The sequence below is a fragment of the Aspergillus eucalypticola genome, assembly GCF_003184535.1.
Source record: "Aspergillus eucalypticola CBS 122712 chromosome Unknown BO83scaffold_5, whole genome shotgun sequence".
Lineage (NCBI taxonomy): Eukaryota > Fungi > Ascomycota > Eurotiomycetes > Eurotiales > Aspergillaceae > Aspergillus > Aspergillus eucalypticola.
The window spans coordinates 1,303,246-1,326,986 of NW_020290279.1; the positions used below are offsets into that span (position 1 = coordinate 1,303,246).

A 23,741-nucleotide genomic window follows, 5' to 3' on the forward strand; every position below is an offset into this window, starting at 1 on the left:
TTCTCCAGGGATCATGTGGATGGACTCTGGGCATAAGAGTAATAATATCTATGAAGGGTACGCATATACTGCTATTGGGTTGCCAGGCCAGAGTGGGCATGTGACCGGGTCACCTAAGGGCCAGAAATAACTCAGGTGACAGTGTAGAGCGCAGTAGGTGACTAGGTAGTGACCCCGTGATGGGTGAGGTGACATTCCAGGCTAGAGCCATGACTAGTTAGATTCTTAGTCGCAGTCTAACAAGCAAGTGGATAATAGTGATTGGATAAGCATGTGGTATGGATGCGCTTCATTGTACAAAGATAATTTGATCAAGCTGACCTGATACAGACAGATCGAAGTGACAACATGGAGGTATTATAAAAAGGAGATCCTCGGTTCAGCTCAATAAGTCAAAGTGGCCGCAAAGGTCAGCAAAAACTGAGCCTCAAAGAAAAAAATGGATGCAGTGGATATATGCGCTTTGCAACCATCATAGGGCCATTCTAAAGTGCAGTCAAAAGCAGTCAAAGGTGCATGAGTTATTTCTCGTATTCCCCTCTCTTTCTTCTTATTTCAGCGGGCCTACTGTTGCGGCTTGTTCCAGAAATCCAAGCTGGCTACCACGTCCTCGCCCGATTCATCTTCGTAGGCATACAGAATCTGGACAGTGGTTAGTGTTGCAGGTGGACATCACGTGATCAAGACGACTTACCTCTCGCGTGGAAGAATGCAACATGCGGATGTTCTTTCCGGTCATAATATGGACCAATTCACTCGTTTCAATGTGCCGGATCTCAATGAAGTTTGGTTCGAAAGCAAGGATGTAAGGATAAGAGAGGGCAAAAGCGTTAGGATTGCCTTCCCATGAAATCTTCCAATCCGGGCGTGCGCGCCAACCATTGCGGTTGACAAAGAAAGAAAAGTCGCTGTAATTGAGGAGGAACTCTCCATTCATACGCTCGATATGGATCGGCTTGACGTTCTCTTTGCGTGCAACGAAGTCGAGTGAGGTGTCGGCCTGATCCAAGAGTGACTGCGTCTCGGTTGTTTCCAGGCTGACAACTTCGAAACCACGTGCACAGCCAACGCAAAGTGTGGAACGGAGAAAATGTATCGACGAAGATTCGGCGGGGATGTAAAATTCCTGCTCTGATTGTTAGCAATGTTAACCACGAGGACACAGACAGCGAGTGGACACACCTTGAAAAGCTTCAGACTATCCTGGCCGCTCTGGAACATCTTGCTGACCGCAGACTTCTTCTTGCCTTTAGCCAGATTATCCATGGGTTCGTAAACCTTGATGGTCGTCGACAAAGCCGAAGTCTTAACAGAGCACACCAAATGACGGCCCAGTCCGATACCGGCCTTGAAGAAGTTCGCATGTCCCTGGATCTTCTTGGGCCGCTTTGCGACTGTGTTTTGACTTTCACTGATCTCCAAAGCCTCCATTGGGTAAGACGAAAGCGTCTTATTCGACAGGACCAAGAGTAGTTGATACTCTTCCAAAGTGTCCATTTGCGTAACCTGGCTCACGTCAAGAACTCGTCTAGGCCTAGCCGATTTGTCCTTAGGCCAACGCTCAGACAAGTAAATGCCGCTGTCTGTACCATACACGAGCTTTCTGCCACCGTCTGCCAGAAAAGTCATTAGCCATATCATCGAAAGCTATAATGAGAGCTGAGTAATAACATACCAACTGGAACAAGGCAATTTACCCTGTTGACAGAGGTAAAGAACTTCTCGCAAAGGACAGTTTTATTGTAGAAGTTGCTGTTTCGCTCCCTAAGTTTCCTCTGTTGCTCTTCTACCATTTCGATGAATTTCCTTCTTTGCGTAGGAGAAGTGGCGTATAGAGTCTGCTCATACCCCCCCTTACCAAGATGCCTGAAAGTGATGGGCAGGCCATCTTTAGTCGTGGGTGGATTTGCAGCAGCCTTGTTGGAGAGCAGACTAGAAGAGGGCCTCTTAGCGACACCAACCCTGGGAATCACCTCGTCCATTTGAGCAATGACCAGAAGCTCGAGAGGAATGGGCTTCCGATATACTCGGTACTCCTCCCGCTTGTTCACGATCTTGATTCTCACCAGGAGAACCGCATGATCGAAAAGGTATGCAGTAACTTCAGAACTGTCAGTTGGCGTTTTCTTGAAAGCCATCTTCGTCAGCATTTGACGGTTCTCTTCCGTCAGCTTCAGATCGACATATTCGCCCGGGGGAAACTTCAAAGCTGAATTGAGCTGCACAAGGTTGAAATGGTTCTCAGCTCTTCCACTCTCAGCATTGACGCGAGACAGGAAATCTTTGATGAGCTTGATGGCCTTGGGAATGTCTTGCTTGTCAGGATTATCGTCCGCCGTGTTCTTGGCAACCTGCTCCAGAAGCAAGGGGTACCTTGCCAGACGAGTGGTTGGCTTGGTCAAGTAACCGTTCAACTCCAGCTTTCGTGACTCTTTGAGACGTTCTGTTTCCTCAACGAATCTCGCAAAAGCCGAGTTTGATGCCTTTTCTTTCTCGAACTCGTACTTTCCGTAGAGCTGGTTTGCACCGTACTTGATGAATGGGTCAAAGCGTGGCACGTGCTGCAAGAAGATATCACCGACTGTCTTGACAACGTGGTTCTCCTTCTGGCGTGCGTTCAGAGCCTCACACAATCCGCCGTTGACCTTCAAGACTTCCAAGCAATTTCCGAATACCGTGCGAATGAACTTCTCCCGTCGGTGCTCAGGGATTGGCGAAAGATTAGCATTGCCTGCCGAACGCAATGGCCTCATCCAGAAGTCTCGTAGATACTCGAGGTCCTTGACGAAGTCGCGCTCGGTGTACATGATCTCGAAAATGATCTCCTGACGTTTCTTCTCGCGGTCGTCAATGCCATCAGAAATCTCCTTAGGAACCATGTTAATCCACAGTTTCTGGTTATCATTGTCGTCGTCATCACCGTGCAAACTGCCCTTGGAGGCAGACGAGCGGAGTCCCGGCTGCGGCTTGAGGTTCAGTCTAGCTTGCTGTTCTAACCTCCTGGGACAAGCAATCGAGTAGCATAAGCTGTCGCGAGTGCAAGTCGGCGAGTAGCATTCAGTCAATAGCGTGAACACTCCATTTACCTCCGAACTGGGCGCTTCCTCTCCCATGGTTTCTTTGAACTGGTAAAGCTCACCGGGAGCATCTCGCAGACGGTGGTCATATGTCACATCGTGGAAGAACTTCTGCGCATCCAAAGCGCGTCCCAACAGCAGAGCGAGATTGCGATCCATAGTCTTGATGATGTAGGCGATCAGGTCGACCGCCTCCGCACCGGAGAACGCATTCTGATACGACAGTCCGTTTTTTTGCCGTTCAGCGAGCGTAATCCTCTCACGGAAGACATCGGCCACTCTCGAAAGCAGGGCTGGGTAAACTAGCGGCACCTTACTCCGACGGGAATTGCTTTGGACAAGAGTCGACGTGTTACTGGGCTTCGGAGCAATTTGGCTTTGCATGCTCATAGTACGGTCCGGAACAACAGTGGATGCCATGGACATGGTGCGGGAGTTCATGGAGCCATCGCTAGGGGGACGAGACTTTCCGTTAACATCATACGCGTTAATCACATCCGCTGGGTACGAGGAGGCTTCCGGGGGTGGACTAGGGCCGGAAGGCTGTCGCCTGGGAGGAATGACCCGTCCAGTTTGTGTTGTATGAGCGTGGTCGCGGTCAGTGGAGTAAGTGGTCAATGACATGGAGCGCTCGTTCTGATTCCTCTCCGGAACCACACGTCCCTGAGGTGTCATGGGGGCGGCGCCTGCATTATAGGGCTGTTGGCGGGAATAGGTTGCAGAGGTATGGTTGAAGCCACTGGATGGTGGCTGATATATCGGTGGCCCTCCCAACCTCGCCATTGACCTTGATCTGTAAGCGTCGGAGTTCAGGGCCGGGTGGGGCACTGGTCGAGCATAACCCTTTGCATCCGGATATTGTGGCCCGTGGTTCGGTCTCGAATCAAGCCTCTGCGGCTGGGGGTAAGCAGAGCGTCCGGGATAGGGTCGTGGAGGATTTTGTGAAGGATGCTGGGAGGTCATTGTAGCTGCGCTTCCGCCGTACGGTGGATAATAACCGTTGGGGGGGCCTGGGGGGTATCCATTCTGCATCTGGCGCGCGGGTGGTGGCGGACCCCTCTGCATTTGCGGATGGGGCACGTGTGAAGACATGGTATGGGCCCGATCTTGGGAGAACTGAGGTGTCTGGGAGGTCATCGTCTGCGAGCGTCCCGGTGCTCCGCCGAAAATCTCGGAGAATGCAGCATCACGTTGAAAAGCGGAGGGATGTCCGTAAGGCCGGTAGTTCCGGCCTTGCTGACCCCCTAAATCGGCCATGATGTGTATGTAGCCCCCTCTTTACTCCTCGCTGTGGGGATATCTCGGTGAAAGGTGGCAAGAAGGTGAATCACACGAGGCGAGATGAGGGTGAGGTAAAGGTGGGAGAAAGGGAGGGTATCGAATCCGGTCGTAGAGAGCGTGCAGAGCGTCGCGAGGAGATCGTTTCGAATCGTGGAGTAAGGAGAAGGAGGAGAGCGCGGGTGGGAAAAAAGAAAATGAGATACTCCACGGGGCGATAATTTATGAGCGGAATCAAGAGTAAAATAAGACAAAAATAAAATTTGAATAGGAGAAGAAAAGTCTCTACACACAAAAGCCCCCTCGATGTATCATGCCTTTGGGAGGTCCAGTGTTGGTGCGATTTGGAAGTCTGGGGAGGGTGTCGAGACCGCGTGGTGTGTTAACGATCCAAGTGCGCTAGGAGCCTTGAGCGCAACGGCAAGCCAGGGCCCCTGCAAGTTCATAACCTCAGCATGCTCCCTCGGGCGGGATCGGTCGATCAAGACTGGGGGTGGCGTGCCTGGGGAAGAGGGAGAGAAAAGAATCTGAGGGGGTAAGGCCAGGCAAGATGGGTGGGTGGAGGAGGAGGGGGGGGGAAGAGGAAGATTGTTTTTAAGGTTATAGAGGGAGAGAGAGAGTTGAAGTTAGAGAGTGGGGAGAGGGAGGGAGGGCAGTAGTGGATTTAGTGGGAGTAAGTAGGCAGGTGTCAGTTATTATGATTGCCAGGGAAGTTGGTGAAGAATGGGACCGGCGGCCGTGTAGGAGTCTAGGAGAAGGAAGAGCACGGGGGTTGTTGGGTCGAACAGGCACATGTCACTCCTAACCCGGATAGGCCACTTCTCCTATACGGTGGCCCGGGCGGACTACTTCGGTCAACCTCTCATTCCGCCGACCTGCCAAAGCTATCGTGTTTATCCAGCTGGCTGCTTCCGACTGACGTCTGGAGACGATAGTAATTCGGATTTTTGTCTGCCTTAGTCCAGAATTCGTCTCACCTATCCAGGCTCTTGCTTCTCCGCTTCTTTGTTCCTTTCTTTTTCTTCTTCTTTCCCTCCCTTCCTTTGCTCTCACTCCTGATCCTCGTGCTTCCTGGGTGGATTCGGTCATCATGGCGGACAGCGAGTTCTCCCCCAAGTTCGCTCCGTTCTTTTCCTTCGTAAGCTTCCCCGTCACGGTCATCGCCGTGAAAGTTTCACGCGACATGTATCGTTTGCTAATTCACCAGGACAGGCAGGTATTGCGGCAGCTGTGAGTATCAACTACACGCCACCCGTTCCGATCACCGCACGCTAACCACACCTCAAAAGATGATCTTCGGATGTATGTCGACTCACAAAGCTGGAGGTATTGATTGATTGTTATGGGAACATACCAGCTCACTTCATCTAGCAATGGGAGCCGCATACGGAACGGCGAAGTCAGGAATTGGTATCTCCGGAGTGGGAACCTTCAGGCCGGACCTGATCATGAAGGTATGTTGGACCTGTTCCAGCTTCTTGTCGCATCTCCCGAGTTGTCCTGATTGTACTAATTTGTGCAGTCTTTGATTCCCGTCGTCATGTCCGGTATTATCGCAGTTTACGGCCTCGTCATCTCGGTGCTCATCGCCGGTGACATGGATCCTCCCCCGAACAAGCATATGAGCCTTTACACGTACGTTTCCCGATTTCCGCCTTAACTTATATATAAAGTAGTCTGATGATATTGTCTTGGAAGTGGCTTTATGCACCTTGCTGCGGGGTTGTCGGTTGGCCTCGCAGGCGTGGCTGCCGGTTATACTATTGGTGTTGTCGGAGATGCGGTAAGCAGTCATTGCGAGGAGTGTCTGGATGGAAGTGCGCAGGTGCTAATATGGATACAGGGTGTTCGTGCGTACATGCAGCAATCTCGAGTTTATGTCGGTATGATTCTTATCTTGATTTTTGGCGAGGTTCTTGGTCTCTACGGGTATGTGCACATCCACTGGAGCAGATACGATACCGTACTTACACTCATAGATTGATTGTTGGCTTGATTCTCAACTCCAAAAGCTCTGGCTGAGCGGGTTCTGCATGTTGCGCTTGGTGTTCCCGGTTCTTGGCCACTCATGTCCACCATGGACGTGTTTTTGTCCCCTATAGAAATACTGCTGTACAGATGAGTGCAGCCAAATTGCGATCAAGAAGTGGCAATTCTGCTTATTGTCCAGGGACCATTCAGTCGTTGGCGCTGACACTGGTATTGATGCCTTTCGTCCGGGGAGGTCTGGTGTCTTGTACTAGTACATTGCTGGAGTGTTGAAATAGCATATACGTTACTTGAAATGTCATTATATCCCTCTCTATATTTCTATTCGATGATTTAGATTCATTTGCCATTTGAAGAGAATATCGCAACCGCTTAGCAGCGAGGGGATGGCTGGTGACCGACAGGGGACTCGAACACGCAGGCCCGTGGCTGCCCCGCCGGCCGGTAACGTCAGAGTCTCTTCTTCCCGTAGCGCCGCCGGCTGGATGAGAGCCAGACCGGCCTCATCAAAGCTCTTCCATCCCGCAAAATCCTCTTGCGAATCCCCGCGCCGTTGCCGTTCCCCTGATCAATCTCTATGTGCGATAATAACTCGCCCGCATTTCTTTACCAGCTTTAAGGGACCCGGTACTCGCCCAATTGCTACCCCAGCGACTCCTTGTTTTCCTCCCCACACCTTTCCCCCTCCCCGCGGTCCTCCGCGACAGGATCCCTTGCCATTTTCTGCGTCACCAAAACCATCGATGCGCTAACGACATGCAAAGATTCTCAGTCCCAACTAGCCAGTTCAAGATGGGGTCGGAAGATATTCATGAGAGGGAGAAGGAGATAGTGGCTTCAGTCCGACCGCCTCATCAGCGTCGACTGAGTCCGTTCGTTATCGCTGGTCGTGCTGAAGAGAAACAGCTGGGGATATCGACTCGTCGGTTGAACGTCAATGACTTCGCACTGTTGAAGACACTGGGCACAGGTAAGCTTCGCTTCGTCGCTTGCGCAACCTAGCCAGTGTCTGACGGCGGCGATTCTGGTGCCCAGGCACATTCGCTCGGGTGTGGTTAGTGAAGTTGAACGACGAAAGGCAACGCAAGAACAGGGTCTACGCTCTGAAGATACTCCGAAAGGCAGATGGTATGTAGTTTGCGATGCATACTGCAGCAACAGCACCTGGCTAACCGTTTCTGTTTCGAAATTTGACAGTGATCAAGCTGAAGCAAGTCGAGCATGTCCGCAACGAACGGAAGACTCTCGCAGATGTTTCCGGCCATCCTTTCATCACGACATTGATTGCCTCCTTCTCCGATGACCAGAATCTATATATGTTGGTATGAAGCCTAGATTAATCTGTGTTCCTGTCACGCGCGACCAATCCTCAACCCGAGCAGTGAAACCTGTGGCATCATGGCGATGGAAGACTAATGTCGTCATAGTTGGACTATTGCCCTGGAGGCGAGATATTCAGCTACCTACGACGCGCACGACGCTTCAACGAGAATACATCCAAATTCTACGCGGCCGAGATAGCGTTAACCATCGAGTTTCTCCATGACGTGGAGGGAGTGGTTTATCGAGACCTTAAGCCGGAGAATATCCTGCTTGACGCCGAGGGTCATATCAAGCTAGTCGACTTTGGGTTCGCAAAACAGGTTGGCGACCATGAGACCTATACTCTGTGTGGGACTCCCGAGTATCTCGCCCCGGAAGTGATTCATAACAGCGGCCACGGCCTTGCCGTAGACTGGTGGGCTCTAGGTATCTTAATATACGAGTTCCTTGTGGGACAGCCGCCATTCTGGGACCAAAACCCGATGCGCATATACGAGCAGATCGTCGAGGGCCACATACGTTATCCTCAGAACATGTCGCCCGCAGCCCAGAACATCATATCGTTGCTGTGCAAGACCAACCCGACTGAGCGGTTGGGCTATATCTCTGGGGGCTCAGCCCGAGTCAAGACGCATCCCTTTTTCGAAGACATCAACTGGGATGACCTGTTCTACCGCCGCATCAAGGGACCGATCATCCCTCGAGTCGATCATCCTGCGGACACTGGAAACTTTGAAGAATATCCAGATCCGGATGTGAAGAATCAGAGTCTTTACACTGATGATTTGAGAGACAAGTACGAGGCACTTTTTGCTGATTTTTGATCACTTAGCCGCTTTTGAATTCTTTTATGTCAGGCCACTCTTTGTCGTCCCGGCGACGACCGCACATGCGTTTCAAGCGCACCCGCTGGTGACATCTACCATACATCCTTCACCCTACCATAGGCTTGAGGCCGTCTATGGTGGCAGACTTTTGCCTTGCTCGCAATACACCCCACGAAGCCTTGCAGCGACTACGGCACTTGTCCTAGTCTACAGCGAAGAGCTCTACGCCCGTACTCTACTATCTACTGCGTCCTGCGACGCACCACAATATTGCGCGTGATGTCTAGCTGCATGCTTCTGCCATATCTGATGTGGCTTCTCGACATGAAGCGGGCTACATATCCCGACCGGACACTGACAACTTGCGAGCACGCTATGGAGAGAACTCATCATGACTTCACTCTCGGATCCTGCAACGAGCCTTGTTATCGATCAATACTTCAGTTGTCTTTAACCTTCTAAGCATGATGTGCTTCCTACTACATTCCTTTCTATTCTTGAGCGTTCCAGATTGGCGAGCCGGTCATTCACACTACACCTACAGCGCGAGGTTTCATCGAACACAAGCCATCTACTCACAGCATTCTCAGGAGGAACTGCTGCTTACACCCATCCTGCCAGTTCCTCTTATCAGCGGACTAGTCAGGGATATCTTCAGTCACGATAATGAGTAACGATGTCTGGTTTCTTGCACATGCTTTCTGTCCACCTTTAACGGGTCCCAGGGGATGCTACTAAAACTCAGGTGAAGGCGGGTGGGGGGCCGGTTGATATTACTTCAATTTTTGTACTTTTTGTCTGGATGACACCGCGAGATATACAATTGGATACATAGTACAACGTTGCCTACTACAACTTGAATACAACATGTTAACACCTGAACATACACCACACCCATCTCCACCAATTATCAGGATATATACTCTGACCTACTTCCTCCCCGTTCCATTAACCAACCCCACCCCTCTCCCCATCCCCTCCGCCACCATAACCCCCTCCCTAACCGCCCTCCCCACGAGACCCCTAAACCCCGCTTCCTCCAACACACACAACCCACCCATCGTACACCCCCCAGGAGAAGTCCCTCTCTCCTTCAACAACGCCGGATGCTCCCCACCAAGTAACAAATCCCCCGTACCCCTCAACACCTGCGCAACCGTCACCCTCGCCTCCTCCCTCCCCAACCCCATCGCCACGCCCCCATCCACCAACGCCTCCACAAACACCGCCAGAAACGCAGGCGTGGATCCCCCCAGCACCGTGAACGTATCCATCTGATCCGGCCGCACCTGCACCGTGCGTCCTATCTTGTTGAAGATCCCCTCCGTTAGGGAAATCATCCCCTCCGGCACGCGAGTCTCTGCATTCGCTTGCAACTCTTCAGAGGGGAGCTCGATTGCTGTGATGGACTGGGAGATAGTAGCGCAGATGTTGGGCAGGGCGCGGATGACATAGAGGTCTTGTGGGTTGGAGAGGAGACCGCGGAGAGAGGAGACGGTCCAGCCGGCGGCGATGCTGATGAGGAGTTTTGGGGTGGACTTAGGGTTGCAGAGGGCAGATTTTGTGAGCGAGTCGCTGAGGAGGGAGGGGATGTCGGTGGGATCGCAGGCGAGGATGATGGCGTTGGCGGAGGAGATGGCGATGTGGTTGTCCGTGGAGGGATGGATGGTTAGGGTGGTGGTGAGGTGGGAGTGGAATTGGGATTGGAGGGCGCTGAGGGAGGAGGGGGAGCGGACGGTGGGGATGAAGGAAGTTGGGAGGGGGGTGTTGGTGGTTGTGTTTGTGGTGGATTGGGCGGTTAGGAGGCCGTTGAGGATGGCGATGCCCATTTTTCCTGGGATGTAGTGTTAGTAAATGGATGTATATGGTGGGTAGGGGAAGGGGAAATGTACCGCAGCCGAGGATGGCGAGGGTGTTTTCTGGTGTGGACATTTTGGATGTAGTTGTTGTTGTTGTTGTTGTTGGATTGATTTGGTGGGATGGATGGAATAGAAGGATGTTATTGCAGGCGGATAATATTGTGTGATGCTCCAGAGGTATTAAGTGTCACGAGAAGGATTAAGATTGACTCTTTGAGTTGGAAGGAAAAAGAAACCAAAGACATGGGAGGAATGAAGGCACGACAGCACCCCTCATCACTACCTACTACCCATCATTGCATCAATTGACTCCAAAGTGTAATGGAAGTATATCCAGATCCACTCGGATATCGGTGGGTCGGCACTGCAAGCTGGCGGTTATTCTAACTGCACTTCAGCGTATGCCCTAGTAAAACCTAGTTGGGTGCTCACCGGCCGATAACGGTCGAGATTATCAGCTGCAGCTCACTTGATTACAGTTGTAACTGTGCATCCTTGGACGACCACCTTGCATCGGCTACAGATGCCATGGTTGGGAAAAATATCCTGGGATTGCAGCTTTACAAGGATGATATAGAAACTCATGGAGGGGTAATTGATTGAATTGGAGATATGAATAGATACCATAATTGCATTCATTCCTTCACGGTCATACTCCATACACATAGCTAAACAATCTACCCAAAGAAAGCCCTAACTCGCCTTCTCACCTCCGCCTTAAGCGCCATATGCTCAGCCATAGTGCGTGAAACCGCATCCCTATTTTCCGCTGCTCTCCGCACCAAATAACCCAAACACTCTCCCATACTACCCCAAGTCAAGCACTTGTACACACCAGGAGCCACACTGTTCTGATCTTTCAACTGCAACAGCCCGAAACTAACGCCATCCGCCATCCCCAGTAGCTGTCCGAACTCCACTCGGCCACTGGGAAGCCCCGCCTGTAAGCGAGCCTGGTGCAGCTCATGCGCCGCCACAGCACTCTCAATATTATGCGTTGCCAAAAACAAATCAGTGGTGGGAAACCTGCGTCCGGATTCTCCGAAACCCTGATAACGCTGCTGCAAGACGCCCCGCACGATGGAGTTGTATGCGATATCGGTATCTTGCTTCGTATCGTGAATGAGCTGTCTTGGGTCCGATCTCATGTATGCTCCCCGCACCAGCTTCAATCCAAACGTAAATCCTTCCTTGTCTGCTATCTCCATGTGCGACGCTATCGTGCTCGGCGTACTTTTGAGATAAGCCTGGTATGTGTTGTACACTACTGCCTTGCCGTTTCGGTTGTACTTGCGCATCATGTCCAATGTGAGGTTGTGGATCCCTTGGAGGAAGGAGTGCTGCTCAGCGTCCATGAGGAGACGGGCGTTCTTCTCGACTACCCGTTGGCACACTTCATCCAGGGCCTCGACCATTTGCGTGGGGACGGGTTGTCCGGAGGCGAATGCCTCTGTGACTTTGGGTCCAGCCCCAGTGAGCCTAATAATAGGGATCAGCACTCACTGATTCACTCTCAAATCGGGTAAAAGAATCCCTGGACTATGGGGGATCGACTTACTTTGGGGCAAGGAAGTCACCTTCGCCAAGCATGTCCACGGTCTTCAGGTAACCCTCCCGCCAGGCGGCGATGAACTCGCATGACTCTGTGTCGGTTGCCTTGTATGATACCTGGCTGTGGGCGAATTGGGTTTGGTTCGTGCTGGAATCCTGCACTGTCTCCCGCGCGTAGGTCAAAATAACTCCACGTAGTCCTGTACTTTTGATTTGGCGGATCTTATCCCGGACTTGGCTCTCCTTTTCCCCCGCACAAAAGTGGTCGTAGAATGTCTTCTTGAGGAACCAATGGACGAGAGGATTGCGGTTTACATCTAGCAAGGCACCGCGGGGCTTGGTAAGGAAAGATAGAATGGATAGACAAGGAACCAGGAGGGCTTGGTGGGAGGAGATGGTGGTCACGAGGAGAGACCGCAGGAGAGTCTTGGTAGGCAGGACAGAATGAGGTGGTGCAGAGGAGGGTTTCTCTGGAGCTTGTGTCTTAGCTACAGAGGAGATGCTGGGGACTTTCTCAAAAGTGGTTCCTGTAGAACAATATCGGAGAGATTGAAGGATTAGAGTAGGTCTTGTAAGGACACTGGTTCGTGCCCGTTGGCCAACCGGTGTCCTGCACAGAAGGTTGGACATGGTATGTGGAAGTTGAAGAGATGAAAGAGATCTGGAAGATGAAGGAGCTGATGGCATACCCGGAGGCATCTTTATACCTTGGATCGCAAGCTGCGGGGTGCATTCGTCTCCTCAATGATAGGGATAAGCATGTCTTGGGAGCTGATAAGATGACCACTTGGAGCAGGGCGATGCCGCTCATTGGTGCCCCCTAGGTCACCGGTCCTATCAGTAATATTCTTACTCATGTATCAGTGCTGAATTACGCTTCCATTCGTCCCAAAATGGATCTAATTGACGTGTCTGGCGGTTCCATCGGCACAATAATGGCTAGGCTTCGACCGTCCCTGAATCGATGCTTGTTGAATGAGGGGTAGACTTGGATCCGGTAGCCCTACCGTGTCGAAAGTGTTGGATGTGCGAGACAACACGGGTGCCTTTTTCTTTCATCTTGTCTAAGTGAGATCTCCAGATCTTCTCTCGAACGAACATGGCTTTCTGATCTGAGTGTTCCGAGCTGTTCAATTTGCATATAGTTATCAACATCCTGTCATGGTCCACTTCTTATCCTGTGCTTTGGTCAGCGCTCTGGCCACGAAGAGTAAAAAGAGTTAACATGAAATAAGTGCATTTATTGAAAGGCGAGCCATACCAATTGTCATGGTATGCTAAAAGATATCGTCCAAAGGACATTTGTATACAGCGGAACGAAGCCGGAGAGTACTAAGACTTGGTCCATTGACCGCCGATCACACATGACCGACTCCTCTTACTACAAACGCCATACCTCAGGGCTGCTTCCCCTGCTTACTGCATTTGTCTTACTGCCACCATCCCCTAAGAATCACTGTGGGTTCTCAGTGCAACGTGCCTTCCTATTACGGAAAGCAGGCCTCTCCTCACCTCTTCGGCTGATCCGTTGACCCATATTCTTCCTCCTGTATCTAACTACGAAGAACAAGAAGAAAAACAAACAAATGAAGAGCCATGATCTTTTGCTTTCCATTCTACACTAAGACTACCCGTTTGATTGCTACGGGAGCTTCGGATCGAAGCGAACGAAGCAAAGTGGTAGCATGCACTTGAGCCCCTCGGACGCTGCACGAAACTACCTTTCATCTTCCTTTCTAAAAAGAACAAAAGCTTACTCTGCTGAACTACATTCCTGCAGCCACGACACTCGCCAAGAGATCGCTATCGCGACTCCATTGAATCAACGGAATCTCATCCGTCATCATTTTCGAACAAATTACGAGCCCAGAATTCGAGCGTGACGCAGCTTCCTCCTGCCGTTCTGGGTAGGAAGGTCTAACAGCCACTCTTCGACAACTCCTTCAGCCGTTTTACTTCACCCTCCCCTCTATCTCCTACGTCGGATAGAAGCGAACGAGGCATCCAGATACATAGTCCACGAAGGCCTTGACTATGTATTTCCATATCAGCTAATAATGCCAGCTTTAATTGATTGATCCCTATCATTTTGTATTCACCATGCCTGTCCGTGACTTCCAAGAGTCATCGGAGTACAAGCATGTCCGAACATCGTGAACATAGTAGTACTCACTACACTGTAGAAGATATATAAGGATTTTATTGTCCTAATGATCCTAACGAGCCGGAGTTGAGGATAAAGACATATCTTCTTGAATGACAAGCAAAGATCTGAGGTTTCACGTCTTCATCTTGATACCGACTGTTCTTATCGCTTTCCAATCTAGAATTCATCTGTTTTGAGGGCACTGCAGAACTCATAGTGATGGGCGCCCCGATATCTTAAAAGCCAGTATTGCTTCCGATAACCTACAAGGTCTTTCATCCCTGCTGGCCTAAACCCGCAAGCGAAAGGGTCTTTCTTGGTCCCGCAACGCGCAATTGTTTAGCCCACGGCGGATGGTATGGCACTGGACTTGAACTACCACGAACCACACAATAGGTGTGAATATAATCCAGCCCTACTAGTAGAAGCTGAGTCAATATAGCTCGGGCCACATTGAATGGATACTTCCAGGTTATGCTAGGTTCTTCTGATAGCGTCACACCACACCTAATATTTTCGCTTGCAAGACATAAGTGACAGCCATGTGGCCCAGTGATCTTGAATTGAGCCGATGAAATCAGAACATAGGCACTGCCATCGTGACATGCCTTCCCAGAACCCAATGCGCATAATACCTTGGTTTTCGAGCAGAAACTGGAGTGGCAACTGCGATAGGAATACTCAACGTGACGTATATCGCTTCTAAATTATCATTGACGAAACATACAGTTGAGTAGCGACCTTAACCTAGCCTATATATGACCGAACAGCGAGTGACACCTTCTTGCCACCGATGTTCATTGGTGTTAGCTTCTTGGAGCCCATATGAGAAGATAGTAAATAGTAGTGGTTGGAGTTTTTACTTTTATTAGGGGTGAATATGAGTGTCCAAGATACGCGAAGAAAACACACGAAGAAACGTGATTAGTCAAAGGAACATAATTCATTTCGAATTGCAGAAATAAAGAGTCCCAACTCACCGAAGCGTACACCACTCCGCAGTACGCTTATGGGTGGACAAACGCTCCCTCAAGGGGTATCGTCAGAAATATGGCAGGATGAGGTGAGACGCATTGGCTTTGAAATATAAGTAGCACAATTTTTGTCCGCCTGTCTTGATACAGCATGCAGTGCACTGACACTGCACGCCTGAGCTTATTTTCGACTCATATCAAGGTAGTAAGTTTATCGTTTAGTTTGTCCATGTTGAACATGCACGTATCTAAGATCTTTGGACCCAGCCTTCATTGCCTAGCAGATCCATCAGATCCATGCCTTATAATAAACTTGTCTTTACATCGCTGTCTAGTTTGACAACTTTAATTTCAGCTCAGCCAATCCTGACTTGGGCGTTAGTGAATTAGTTCAGTTGGATGTATATTTCCAGCCTTAGCCTAGTAGTTGCATGCTAAGTACTATATATAACCGTAGTATGACACGCCACATTTTGGGCACATGGACAGGCGGTGAGGCCATTCCCGTTTTGGCTGGCTCCATTCTCGAGGAACTTCAGGATCGAAGTCATCCGATACACATCCACAGCATTGATGATTCTCTATAAATAGCCCACTGAAGTATGCCTGGGCTGTACACTTTCAGGGTGAGGTTTGGCAACGCGAATCGTTATCTCCTTTCACAATGCCAAGCGCTTGCTACCTGGCTTCTCCGCCGGAACCACAGGCGCCTATCCCCTGACGGGCACGACAGTTGCCAAACGCCATGCTTGTTCTTATTCAGAAAGTATGTGCTGATCAATACACACCTCTACGGTCAAAAATTTTTCCATAAGTGTCGCGTGGCCGTCATGAGCCACGTCATGCAACGAATGGGTTGCCGGGAAGTTCCAGATGTCGGCCTTGAGGCACAGAATTTAGTTTAGTGGCCACCGAGATATCCGAACGGAACCAGGAGATAACGAATGGGATCCACTCAAAGCCCCATCGCGCACACGAATCAGCAGAATCTGACGAGGTCAACGACAACCCCCCCAGTCAACAGTTCGGGGCTGGCGAATCGCCGATGCGATACGTCGATCAGAGTACGGCATCTCGATTCTTTTCAGTTTTCTGAATGGAAGGCATCTGCGGAATATCACGGAGGACTGGTCGCGTATGGATTTTATTAACCCCAGTCTAGTAACCAGTTAGTTACTATACTAGCAGCCTTCGGTTCTTGTCCGTGGATCGCTGTCCCACAATCCCGGCAACCCCTGGGTGGGAGGCGTGGCCTGGAGAACAGGCGCCATGACCAGAAGACGCGTACGCAAGCTTCAGAGTCCGCTGTACACAAATCCGTTCGTCAAGCCGTTATTGGACGTGTGTTCCCCTCCTAAGAAAAAGCCCGGCCTGCCTTTTAGCATGGCTGGCGTCCTCCAGATACATTTGAGGCGACTCAACCTCATATTTTCTTTCCGGCAATGTCGCTGGAGCTGAACTCCTGCCGCCTGTCACATCTTGTGTCGGGTTAACAATGATTCCTCCCCTTATTTGGGCGTGCATTGCCGCCTTCGCTCGGACAGCCCGCGGAGATTATGTATCCACCAACTACCAAGAGTACAATGACGGAGCGCTAGGACACCGTCCTCACTTGGAATTTCACTCCAGCTCCGAATATGCACCCCTTCTACAGGTCAACATATGGGACCAGAGTGCCATCTCTGAGAATGGGTCCCATATATTCATCAAACATGATGGTAACGACTCCTCGCCACTCTCGTCGCCGCTCATCTTGGATGCCAACGACTTGAGTGCCGTTTACATGAATCGGACCTTCAAGAATGTGTTCGGTACCCGTGTGCAAGAGAATTTCGGCAAGAAGTATTTGACTTTTTGGGAAGGTGAGAAAGGCGATGGTATAGGTGACGGCTATGGGCTCGCCTACGACGACACCTACCGCTTGGTCTATAAAATATGGGCACGAAACATCAAAGTTCACAGCGACCTCCACGAATTTGCATTTACCGGGAACGGAACGGCTTTGGTCACAGGCGTCAACGCCATCAACGCCCATTCATCAGACTTTTTAGACAAAGGCTGGATAACGCCCCCCAGATTCGAGGTCCTGGACTCCATTTTCCAAGAGATCGACCTTGAGACTAATGAGGTGTTGTTCGACTGGCGGGCTCTTGATCATATTAACCCCATGGACTCCTATGAGCCTAGGGGTAGAGGTTGGGATGCGTATCATATGAATAGCATTCAGAAGGTAAGAGCAGGACATGTCTCCCGATGACCTGTAAACACCTCTGACATTCCATGGTTTAGACCAAAGCAGGTAACTATCTTATCTCAATCCGCCACCTGCACGCCGTCTACCTCATCGACGGAAAAACGGGCGACATCATATGGACCATGGGCGGCAAACGCAACGATTTCAAAGAGCTGCCCCGCGCCAAAGAAGCCGAGTCAGCCGCACCCCTGCTGTCAATGCAGTGGCAGCACCATGCTCGCTTTGTTGAGGGGACCGACGAGACCCAAATGACCTTATTTGACAACCATGTCAAGGTCACCACTCATGGCGTCTGCGACACCGATTGCTCGCGCGGCTTGCACATCGCTATCAACGACACTGCTTCCCCCCCGACCGTCCAACTCCTACGCGAATTCCATCACCCATCCCACCTTCAAGCTCAGAGCCAAGGCAGCATGCAGCCCCTTTCGCCCTCTGCTGATGATCTGGGCAACGTGTTCATTGGCTGGGGCCGGTGTCCCACGTTTACAGAGCACAGCTCATCGGGTGAGACCGTCATGGACGTGCAGTTTTCGCCGTGGCACAGTGACAACATCCCCGATGCGCTAGACAACTACCGCGCTTATAAGATGGACTGGTCAGCCACACCCTGGTGGGACCCTGCCATCGCACCACGAAAGAATGAGGACGGCAAGTTGGTCATGTACGTTAGCTGGAACGGAGCGACCGAGGTGGCAAACTGGGTTATCCGGGGAGCAGCCAGCGACGATCTCGACGAAGAGGGCGAAATCTTAGCTGCATCACGCCGGACCGGCTTTGAAACCAAGCTGGCAGTTGGTGAAACCGATTGGCGGTACATCTGGGCTGAAGCCTTGGACAATCAGGGAAATGTCCTTCGATCGACCGAAGTCGTGGACCTGGATACAGCGGAATTATCAGTTGCTCATGACGCCTATGATGAGGCCGATTCCACCTTCATCCCTTCGGAGGAAACTTCCTCTGGATTGTCCATAAATACAGTGGTATTCTTGGCAAGCGGGTTGACCGTTGTTGTGCTGGTGACGATTGGAGCAGGAGTTATGTGGTGGCGCAGGCGCAAGGTGTATAATAGCCTGGAAGCAGAGGACTTTGATCTTGCTTCGGGTGACGGCTTTGATGAGCATGATGACTATGACGAGGAGGCCGGTGATAAGGATGCTGATGTTGATCATCACTCCAGAGATGAGGATCGTCGTGCTCTGATTCCCAAGACAGAGCAGAGGAACATGAGCAGCGTGTAGGTTATCACCTACCTTATATTGTAAATATATTCATAATTTTCATCTTCTACTCGTATTTCAGTCAAGAAGCTTCTAAAGAGAAACGTTTGTTCCCCACTATAGTGGCTAAGCAGTGTACCCCCAGTGCCAAAGAAAGGCCAACCAAGGAAAAACATAACCGCAAATTGGAGATAGCCGTGGCCCCCAATGGCTAAATCATAATACCAATAAAGTTTCGGCTCCGCACCACCGGGCCTCCATAAGGTTTGTTACGTAGTAGCACTGGCTTCGTGCAAGTCGGCTTCTACGGAGGAAACCATCACGTAACTATATTCTCGTGGATGAAGCAACAGCCGAGCACCCCATGGGGCTGGCTTTGTATAGTGTCTGGGCGGAGGAGAGCAGGGCGGGGTAAGGTGGGACAACCCGAATGGCAGCCCTTATTGTTCAGATTGCCGGGATTGTGTTTGTGGTAGTAGTAATTGGTGTATATTGATGGTTTTTGTGATATGCTGTATTACTTTCTAGGAGCACAGAGTACTGCTAGTCGGTGTTACAAGAGAGACAACACCGAAGAGGCCCCCAATGTTGAAGCAGATGGTGAGGTCTACAATTTGACAGTATCGAGTAATGATTGTATTAGTAGTATCACGTATTAGATACTTTGATATATCTCAAGAAGATATCCAGCATAGATAGTAGACAAGGAGTAAGTCCAGATAAGGTGAAGCACGCAATCCCGCGCATCTCTACGTGATTTGGACCCTGGAAGGACGGAGAAAGATTAAGGCAACGAGGCGGGGACTCAATGGCAGCCGCGCGCCATTCCCAGAAGGGAAGGGGACGTCTTATCTCCCGCTAACCCCCGCATTATGGCTGTCTCCTCCGTGGCCACCGTTGATAAGCTCCTCTTCCTTGGGATTGTCTGCCTTCCTGTTCCCAAATTACCCCTCACTGCAACCACTCACAATCCTCTCTCCTGCCATCTCGCTAGCTGCACCATGCTCTTAACTAACATCTCCTTCAATCAATCAGAATGAACGTCCGGAGTCGAACTGGCTGTTTAGCTTGCAAGAGTAAGTATATCCGCTCGATCAACCGGCCGCCTGCATGGCCACGCTGCCCAATGTACTTGTGCTGATAAGGTATCTCAGAGCGCAAGCGGCGTTGTGGAGGTAAGATCTACAACCTGCTACAATTCGTACCTATTGCTCTTAGTGCCACGGAGCGTCTGAACTGACCAATCGCCAAATCAGAGGAGAAACCCGCCTGCAGAAACTGTGTCGTGCGCGGATTCGAGTGCCCGTACCTATCGGAGAATTCACAACTGATTAACCTAAGGTTCAAGATTTCTCTTGGTAGGCAGTCCTTGCAACTGACGCTTGAACGGTATCCTAACTGCCTCTAGCAAATGGCTACCGGCTCCCTCTCAAGAAGCAGAATCGGAGGCACTTCATCTCCGTTTCGGCCGAGGATGTCGCCTTGCTATCGTCTGAGCATAACCAAGAAACTGTACCCGCAGAGAAAGATGATACACGCACTAAGAACCTAAATGGCCACGCACTTGACCCGGTCAGACTGGAAGGATCGGTCTTTGCATCCCCTTTAGTCGATTGCAGTGGGCTCGAGCACCAACTTTTCCAGTATTGTACGTGCCCCAGAAGATAACCGGCATATCCATGGCTAATTTATACACAGATCTCCAGGTAATCAGCAGGGTGAGAGTCTTCCGTGACGATTCAAGAAACAAGTTTCGATCTCTTGTCGTCCCATTCTGCTGCGGACGGAGACCGTTGCTCTACGCGGTTCTGTCCGTCAGCGCCAATGACCGTCGCGCCGAAACAGTGCCGACACACATAAACTACGAACAGCTAGCGCTTTCGTACAAATCTCTCGCATTGAAGTCTCTTCGGAAATCTCTGTCGGATGTTAGTAATGCAAGCGAGGCCCTCATGACCTGTCTCATCCTGTGCACCCTGGAGATTGCCTCAGGCTGCCAACCGGATTGGGTGCGTCATGCTAAAGGCGCCTTTGCCATCATAAACAGCTGCTCGAGCATGATAGATCCTGAGGTTTTGTTTTTCGCCCGGAGCTACTTCCAGTCTCGCACTGTCTTCTTCCGCACCACGGGCTGCCATGACGATCTACATGACAAGGATGCGGAGCGTCTGCTAGAGCCACAGACGGGAATCGATCATGGCATGGACTTTTTCTCACAATGCACAACCCTTGGAATCAATTATGCTGACGAGCGGACGGAGATCCAGCCCCATTTTGGCTGCTCCCTCAGCTTGCTCGACATCATCGCCCGGGCAACAGACTTGGTCAGCCAGAAACAGAAGCTTCGTCGCAATGGCTGCAATTCATTCTTCTCCGAAGGAGAAATGATGCAGCGGGCCATGTCACTGCGGAGCGAGCTGGACTTGTTGCCGAAAGAGCACTCCCCAGACAGCGAGTATCTGACAACCTGCGGAGAGTGCTTTCGCATGGCTGCCGACCTATACTTGCAACTGGCCTGCGATATCCCCTTGACCCAGCCAGCCCTTCAGACACTGTTGGGTAGACTTCTGGATCACATTGGCAAGGTCATCCGCGAGGACCAGGAGCGGCAGCTCTTCCCAATGTGGCCAATATTCTTGGCAGGCTGTCTGTCCACCACCGATGAGGACCGGGTGCGCGTTCTCAACTACTTCACTTATCTCGCTCATGCATGGCCGGTCAGCAACATCCCCATCGTGCGTGAAGCCACAGAGACAGTCTGGAAGTTTCGAGACCTGAACCCTCATGAGTGTGGAAGTGGCTTCGATTGGCAAATGATTATCAGCAGGATGAACTGGAAATTGGCACTGTCGTAGCTGTGATCCTTTCAAGCCTACCATTTAACGATATATGAAGATAACCAAACGAAGTTACATGACACTCATAGCAATAAGAAATCCAATTAATACCACAGGAAAAGCAAATCTACAGCTTTGGAGCCGGAGCTAGTCTAATCTCCTCAAACTCCCTCGTCTCCCCCAACCGCCAGCTAACATCTCCCTCCCACTTTCCCTCCTTCTTCTTACCCCCCTTCCACCTCCACCTCCCAACCCCCTGCTTCCTCTCCTTCAACAACGTAAACACCCAATCTCCCACAATCGGCAACATCTTGAACAAATGCCCCGAATCTCCCGAACAGAGAACAACCGACCCCTCCGTCTCCGGCACAAAATCAATGATAAACTCCGAATCAAACGTATCCGCAAACCAACACAACTTCTTCTCCACAAACGGCCGATCCGCAAACTGCGGCAACGACTCCCTCAACAACCTCCTCATCCTCTTCTCATCCTCCGCCGGCAACACCCCCTCGCTCTCCTGCAGCGTCTTAGGAGGGTACGATACCCCCGACACGGGATCCGTGTTAATATACCCGCCGCCCATCGGGCAGATCTTGAGTAGATTGGTCTTCGGATCCGGCTCGAAGTAGAATCCTAGATCACGGGCATAGGTTACTGGAATGCCGCGGAGCATGGACGTCTCTTCATCTGTGAGCTTGACGTGGCCTAGGGACCACGACTTCGCAACGACTTGGCCCCCTGCTTCAGGGACAAGGGTGGATGCCGCGGCACCGATGGCCACGACAGCGAGTTTGCAGGGGTAGGTTTGGCCATTGGCTGTGCGGACGCCGGTCACTTGTTTCTTGTTCGTGGGGGATGAGTAGATCAGCGAGGTCACGCGGCCGATGTCTTCCCCTAGGAAGAATTTCACGCCCCGGGCAGCGGCAGCTTCGTAGACGGCGCGGAGGGCGTTGGCGGAGTGCGCGTACCCGGCTAGTTGGTTGAAGTAGCCGTTCCACCCCGGGAGGGGGCCGGTGAGTTGCCAGGCGACGTTGCGGATATCGGCTGGGGTGGAGATGGTCGTGAGTTTGCCTTTGTAGGTGGGGTGGTTGCGGATTGAGGCGAGGAAGCGGTTCATTGTCTGCGAGGCTTTTTCGGGGGCGGCGCCGGAGACGAGGTGTAGGAAGCCCGTTTGGTGGTAGTGAGGTGCGTAGAGGGGGGTTTTCCAGCCTTCGATGGCTTGCTGTTGAGAGAGGGGTGTTAGGTGTGTTAGGTGGTGGGAGAGAGGATGGGATTGGATAGGGAAATAGGGAAGGGGGCAGGACGTACGAGTGTCAGTTCAGTGTACCATGGGTCTTCGTATTCTGCGCGCACGATCTTGTTGATGTCGTGGCCGGCGGAATAGCGCGCTGGGACTTGATTGTCTCGTTCGAAGACGGAGACGTTGGTGAAGCCGTTGCTGGAGAGGTGGAGGGCCGTGGTGAGGCCGAAGACACCGGCGCCGATGATGGCGATGGGGTCGGACTTTAATGTTGATACCATTGTGGGATGGTATATACGGGAGGCACAATCGGGGTGTGAGAGGGGGCAGAGAGAGAGGGTCAGCTCAAGTGATGAACACTGAGTGAAAGTATGAGAGATTGATTCGTCCTAATGAGTTGCAATGGGATTATATACTAGTAGTATCAAGGCATAGAAATTAATTGGCATTTCAGATGAATCATACCATGTACAGGTAGCATGCTGTGAGCATGAACAGGTCGGCAGTTACTCCTCCCCTGTCCCCCCTCGCGCTGTACCTCCACCAGAATTGGAGTGCACATACAACGCGCAGCCATACTGAAACGTGCAGCTTATCAGAGTGGCTCGAGCGTCTGGTGCATCTGGAATTGTGGGTTAGCGCAAGCGATACATACCGGATACACTATCTTACTGTTCATGTGGGGATTGTCATCTTGGAGAAGAACGGGGGCGTTGGAGGCGTTAGCGTGAACGATGATCGCCGGTTAGTGTATGCGAGGGTCTGGAGATAGGCGGTGACACTAGTAGATAGCTGTATCGGCTGGATAATGAGGATCTAGCCTCTAGAGATAATGAGTCGGTGGGTCTTGCATGAGGGGATACATGGCGATAGCCGATAGGAGGTGCGGGGGCTTCGTTGCAGCTGGAGAAGTCAATGCTAGTTTTTATCTTGAGAAGGGACATGGAATGATTTACACATCCTAGCATTGAGCTATATTTTAGGTTACGGTGAGGACAGTAATAACAGATCGCCTTCGCGCAAGAGAATGCGTTGGTGAGAGATTCACTGAAATGATGATCATGGACGAGCTCGAGGCTTGCATGTCATTGAAGTGGTGGTGAAGCTGAAATTGTAGAGTGAACAAGCCTTCTCGAAGTAGACAGTCATCTGATTCGACAGGG

The 23,741-nt window shown here is 51.2% G+C and overlaps 9 protein-coding genes across 9 annotated transcripts; 5 read left to right on the forward strand and 4 right to left on the reverse strand.

Annotated features, from left to right (window-relative positions):
* Positions 1-401: 401 nt before the first annotated feature.
* Positions 402-4,497, reverse strand: rom2 (putative Rho guanyl nucleotide exchange factor (Rom2)). The gene is made up of 4 exons (XM_025526672.1): positions 1,676-4,497; positions 1,183-1,613; positions 695-1,126; positions 402-642 (listed from the first exon to the last, which is right to left on the reverse strand). The coding sequence occupies exons 1-4, from the start codon at positions 4,332-4,334 to the stop codon at positions 565-567; spliced, it is 3,600 nt and encodes a 1,199-aa protein (XP_025391343.1). The 5' UTR covers positions 4,335-4,497; the 3' UTR covers positions 402-564.
* On the forward strand, positions 4,498-4,920 carry BO83DRAFT_205239 (uncharacterized protein). Its single transcript, XM_025526671.1, has one exon. It carries the CDS (start codon positions 4,662-4,664, stop codon positions 4,884-4,886), a length of 225 nt encoding a protein of 74 aa, XP_025391344.1. The 5' UTR covers positions 4,498-4,661; the 3' UTR covers positions 4,887-4,920.
* Positions 4,921-5,728: 808 nt separating this feature from the next.
* Positions 5,729-6,651, forward strand: BO83DRAFT_376126 (V-type proton ATPase proteolipid subunit; the record flags this gene model as incomplete). Its single annotated transcript, XM_025530635.1, has 3 exons — positions 5,729-5,809; positions 5,878-5,990; positions 6,054-6,651. 3 exons carry the CDS (start codon positions 5,729-5,731, stop codon positions 6,337-6,339), a joined length of 480 nt encoding a protein of 159 aa, XP_025391345.1. The 3' UTR covers positions 6,340-6,651.
* Positions 6,652-7,136: 485 nt separating this feature from the next.
* On the forward strand, positions 7,137-9,218 carry BO83DRAFT_460078 (cAMP-dependent protein kinase; the record flags this gene model as incomplete). The annotated part of the gene is made up of 5 exons (XM_025537193.1): positions 7,137-7,314; positions 7,380-7,472; positions 7,542-7,666; positions 7,772-8,463; positions 8,525-9,218. 5 exons carry the CDS (start codon positions 7,137-7,139, stop codon positions 8,772-8,774), a joined length of 1,338 nt encoding a protein of 445 aa, XP_025391346.1. The 3' UTR covers positions 8,775-9,218.
* Positions 9,219-9,423: 205 nt separating this feature from the next.
* Positions 9,424-10,461, reverse strand: BO83DRAFT_355662 (pyrroline-5-carboxylate reductase family protein; the record flags this gene model as incomplete). Its single annotated transcript, XM_025529158.1, has 2 exons — positions 10,387-10,461; positions 9,424-10,328 (listed from the first exon to the last, which is right to left on the reverse strand). The coding sequence occupies exons 1-2, from the start codon at positions 10,424-10,426 to the stop codon at positions 9,424-9,426; spliced, it is 945 nt and encodes a 314-aa protein (XP_025391347.1). The 5' UTR covers positions 10,427-10,461.
* Positions 10,462-11,030: 569 nt separating this feature from the next.
* Positions 11,031-12,534, reverse strand: BO83DRAFT_386280 (proline oxidase Put1; the record flags this gene model as incomplete). Its single annotated transcript, XM_025532660.1, has 2 exons — positions 11,031-11,832; positions 11,912-12,534. The coding sequence occupies 2 exons, from the start codon at positions 12,532-12,534 to the stop codon at positions 11,031-11,033; spliced, it is 1,425 nt and encodes a 474-aa protein (XP_025391348.1).
* A 3,985-nt stretch (positions 12,535-16,519) lies between these two features.
* On the forward strand, positions 16,520-18,519 carry BO83DRAFT_424520 (arylsulfotransferase; the record flags this gene model as incomplete). The annotated part of the gene is made up of 2 exons (XM_025535163.1): positions 16,520-17,254; positions 17,314-18,519. The coding sequence occupies 2 exons, from the start codon at positions 16,520-16,522 to the stop codon at positions 18,517-18,519; spliced, it is 1,941 nt and encodes a 646-aa protein (XP_025391349.1).
* A 951-nt stretch (positions 18,520-19,470) lies between these two features.
* Positions 19,471-21,383, forward strand: BO83DRAFT_406289 (Zn(II)2Cys6 transcription factor). The gene is made up of 5 exons (XM_025533871.1): positions 19,471-19,574; positions 19,653-19,673; positions 19,755-19,856; positions 19,907-20,146; positions 20,197-21,383. Exons 1-5 carry the CDS (start codon positions 19,535-19,537, stop codon positions 21,351-21,353), a joined length of 1,560 nt encoding a protein of 519 aa, XP_025391350.1. The 5' UTR covers positions 19,471-19,534; the 3' UTR covers positions 21,354-21,383.
* A 79-nt stretch (positions 21,384-21,462) lies between these two features.
* Positions 21,463-22,879, reverse strand: BO83DRAFT_460089 (NAD(P)/FAD-dependent oxidoreductase; the record flags this gene model as incomplete). Its single annotated transcript, XM_025537194.1, has 2 exons — positions 22,647-22,879; positions 21,463-22,560 (listed from the first exon to the last, which is right to left on the reverse strand). Exons 1-2 carry the CDS (start codon positions 22,857-22,859, stop codon positions 21,463-21,465), a joined length of 1,311 nt encoding a protein of 436 aa, XP_025391351.1. The 5' UTR covers positions 22,860-22,879.
* Between the last annotated feature and the right edge of the window lie 862 nt (positions 22,880-23,741).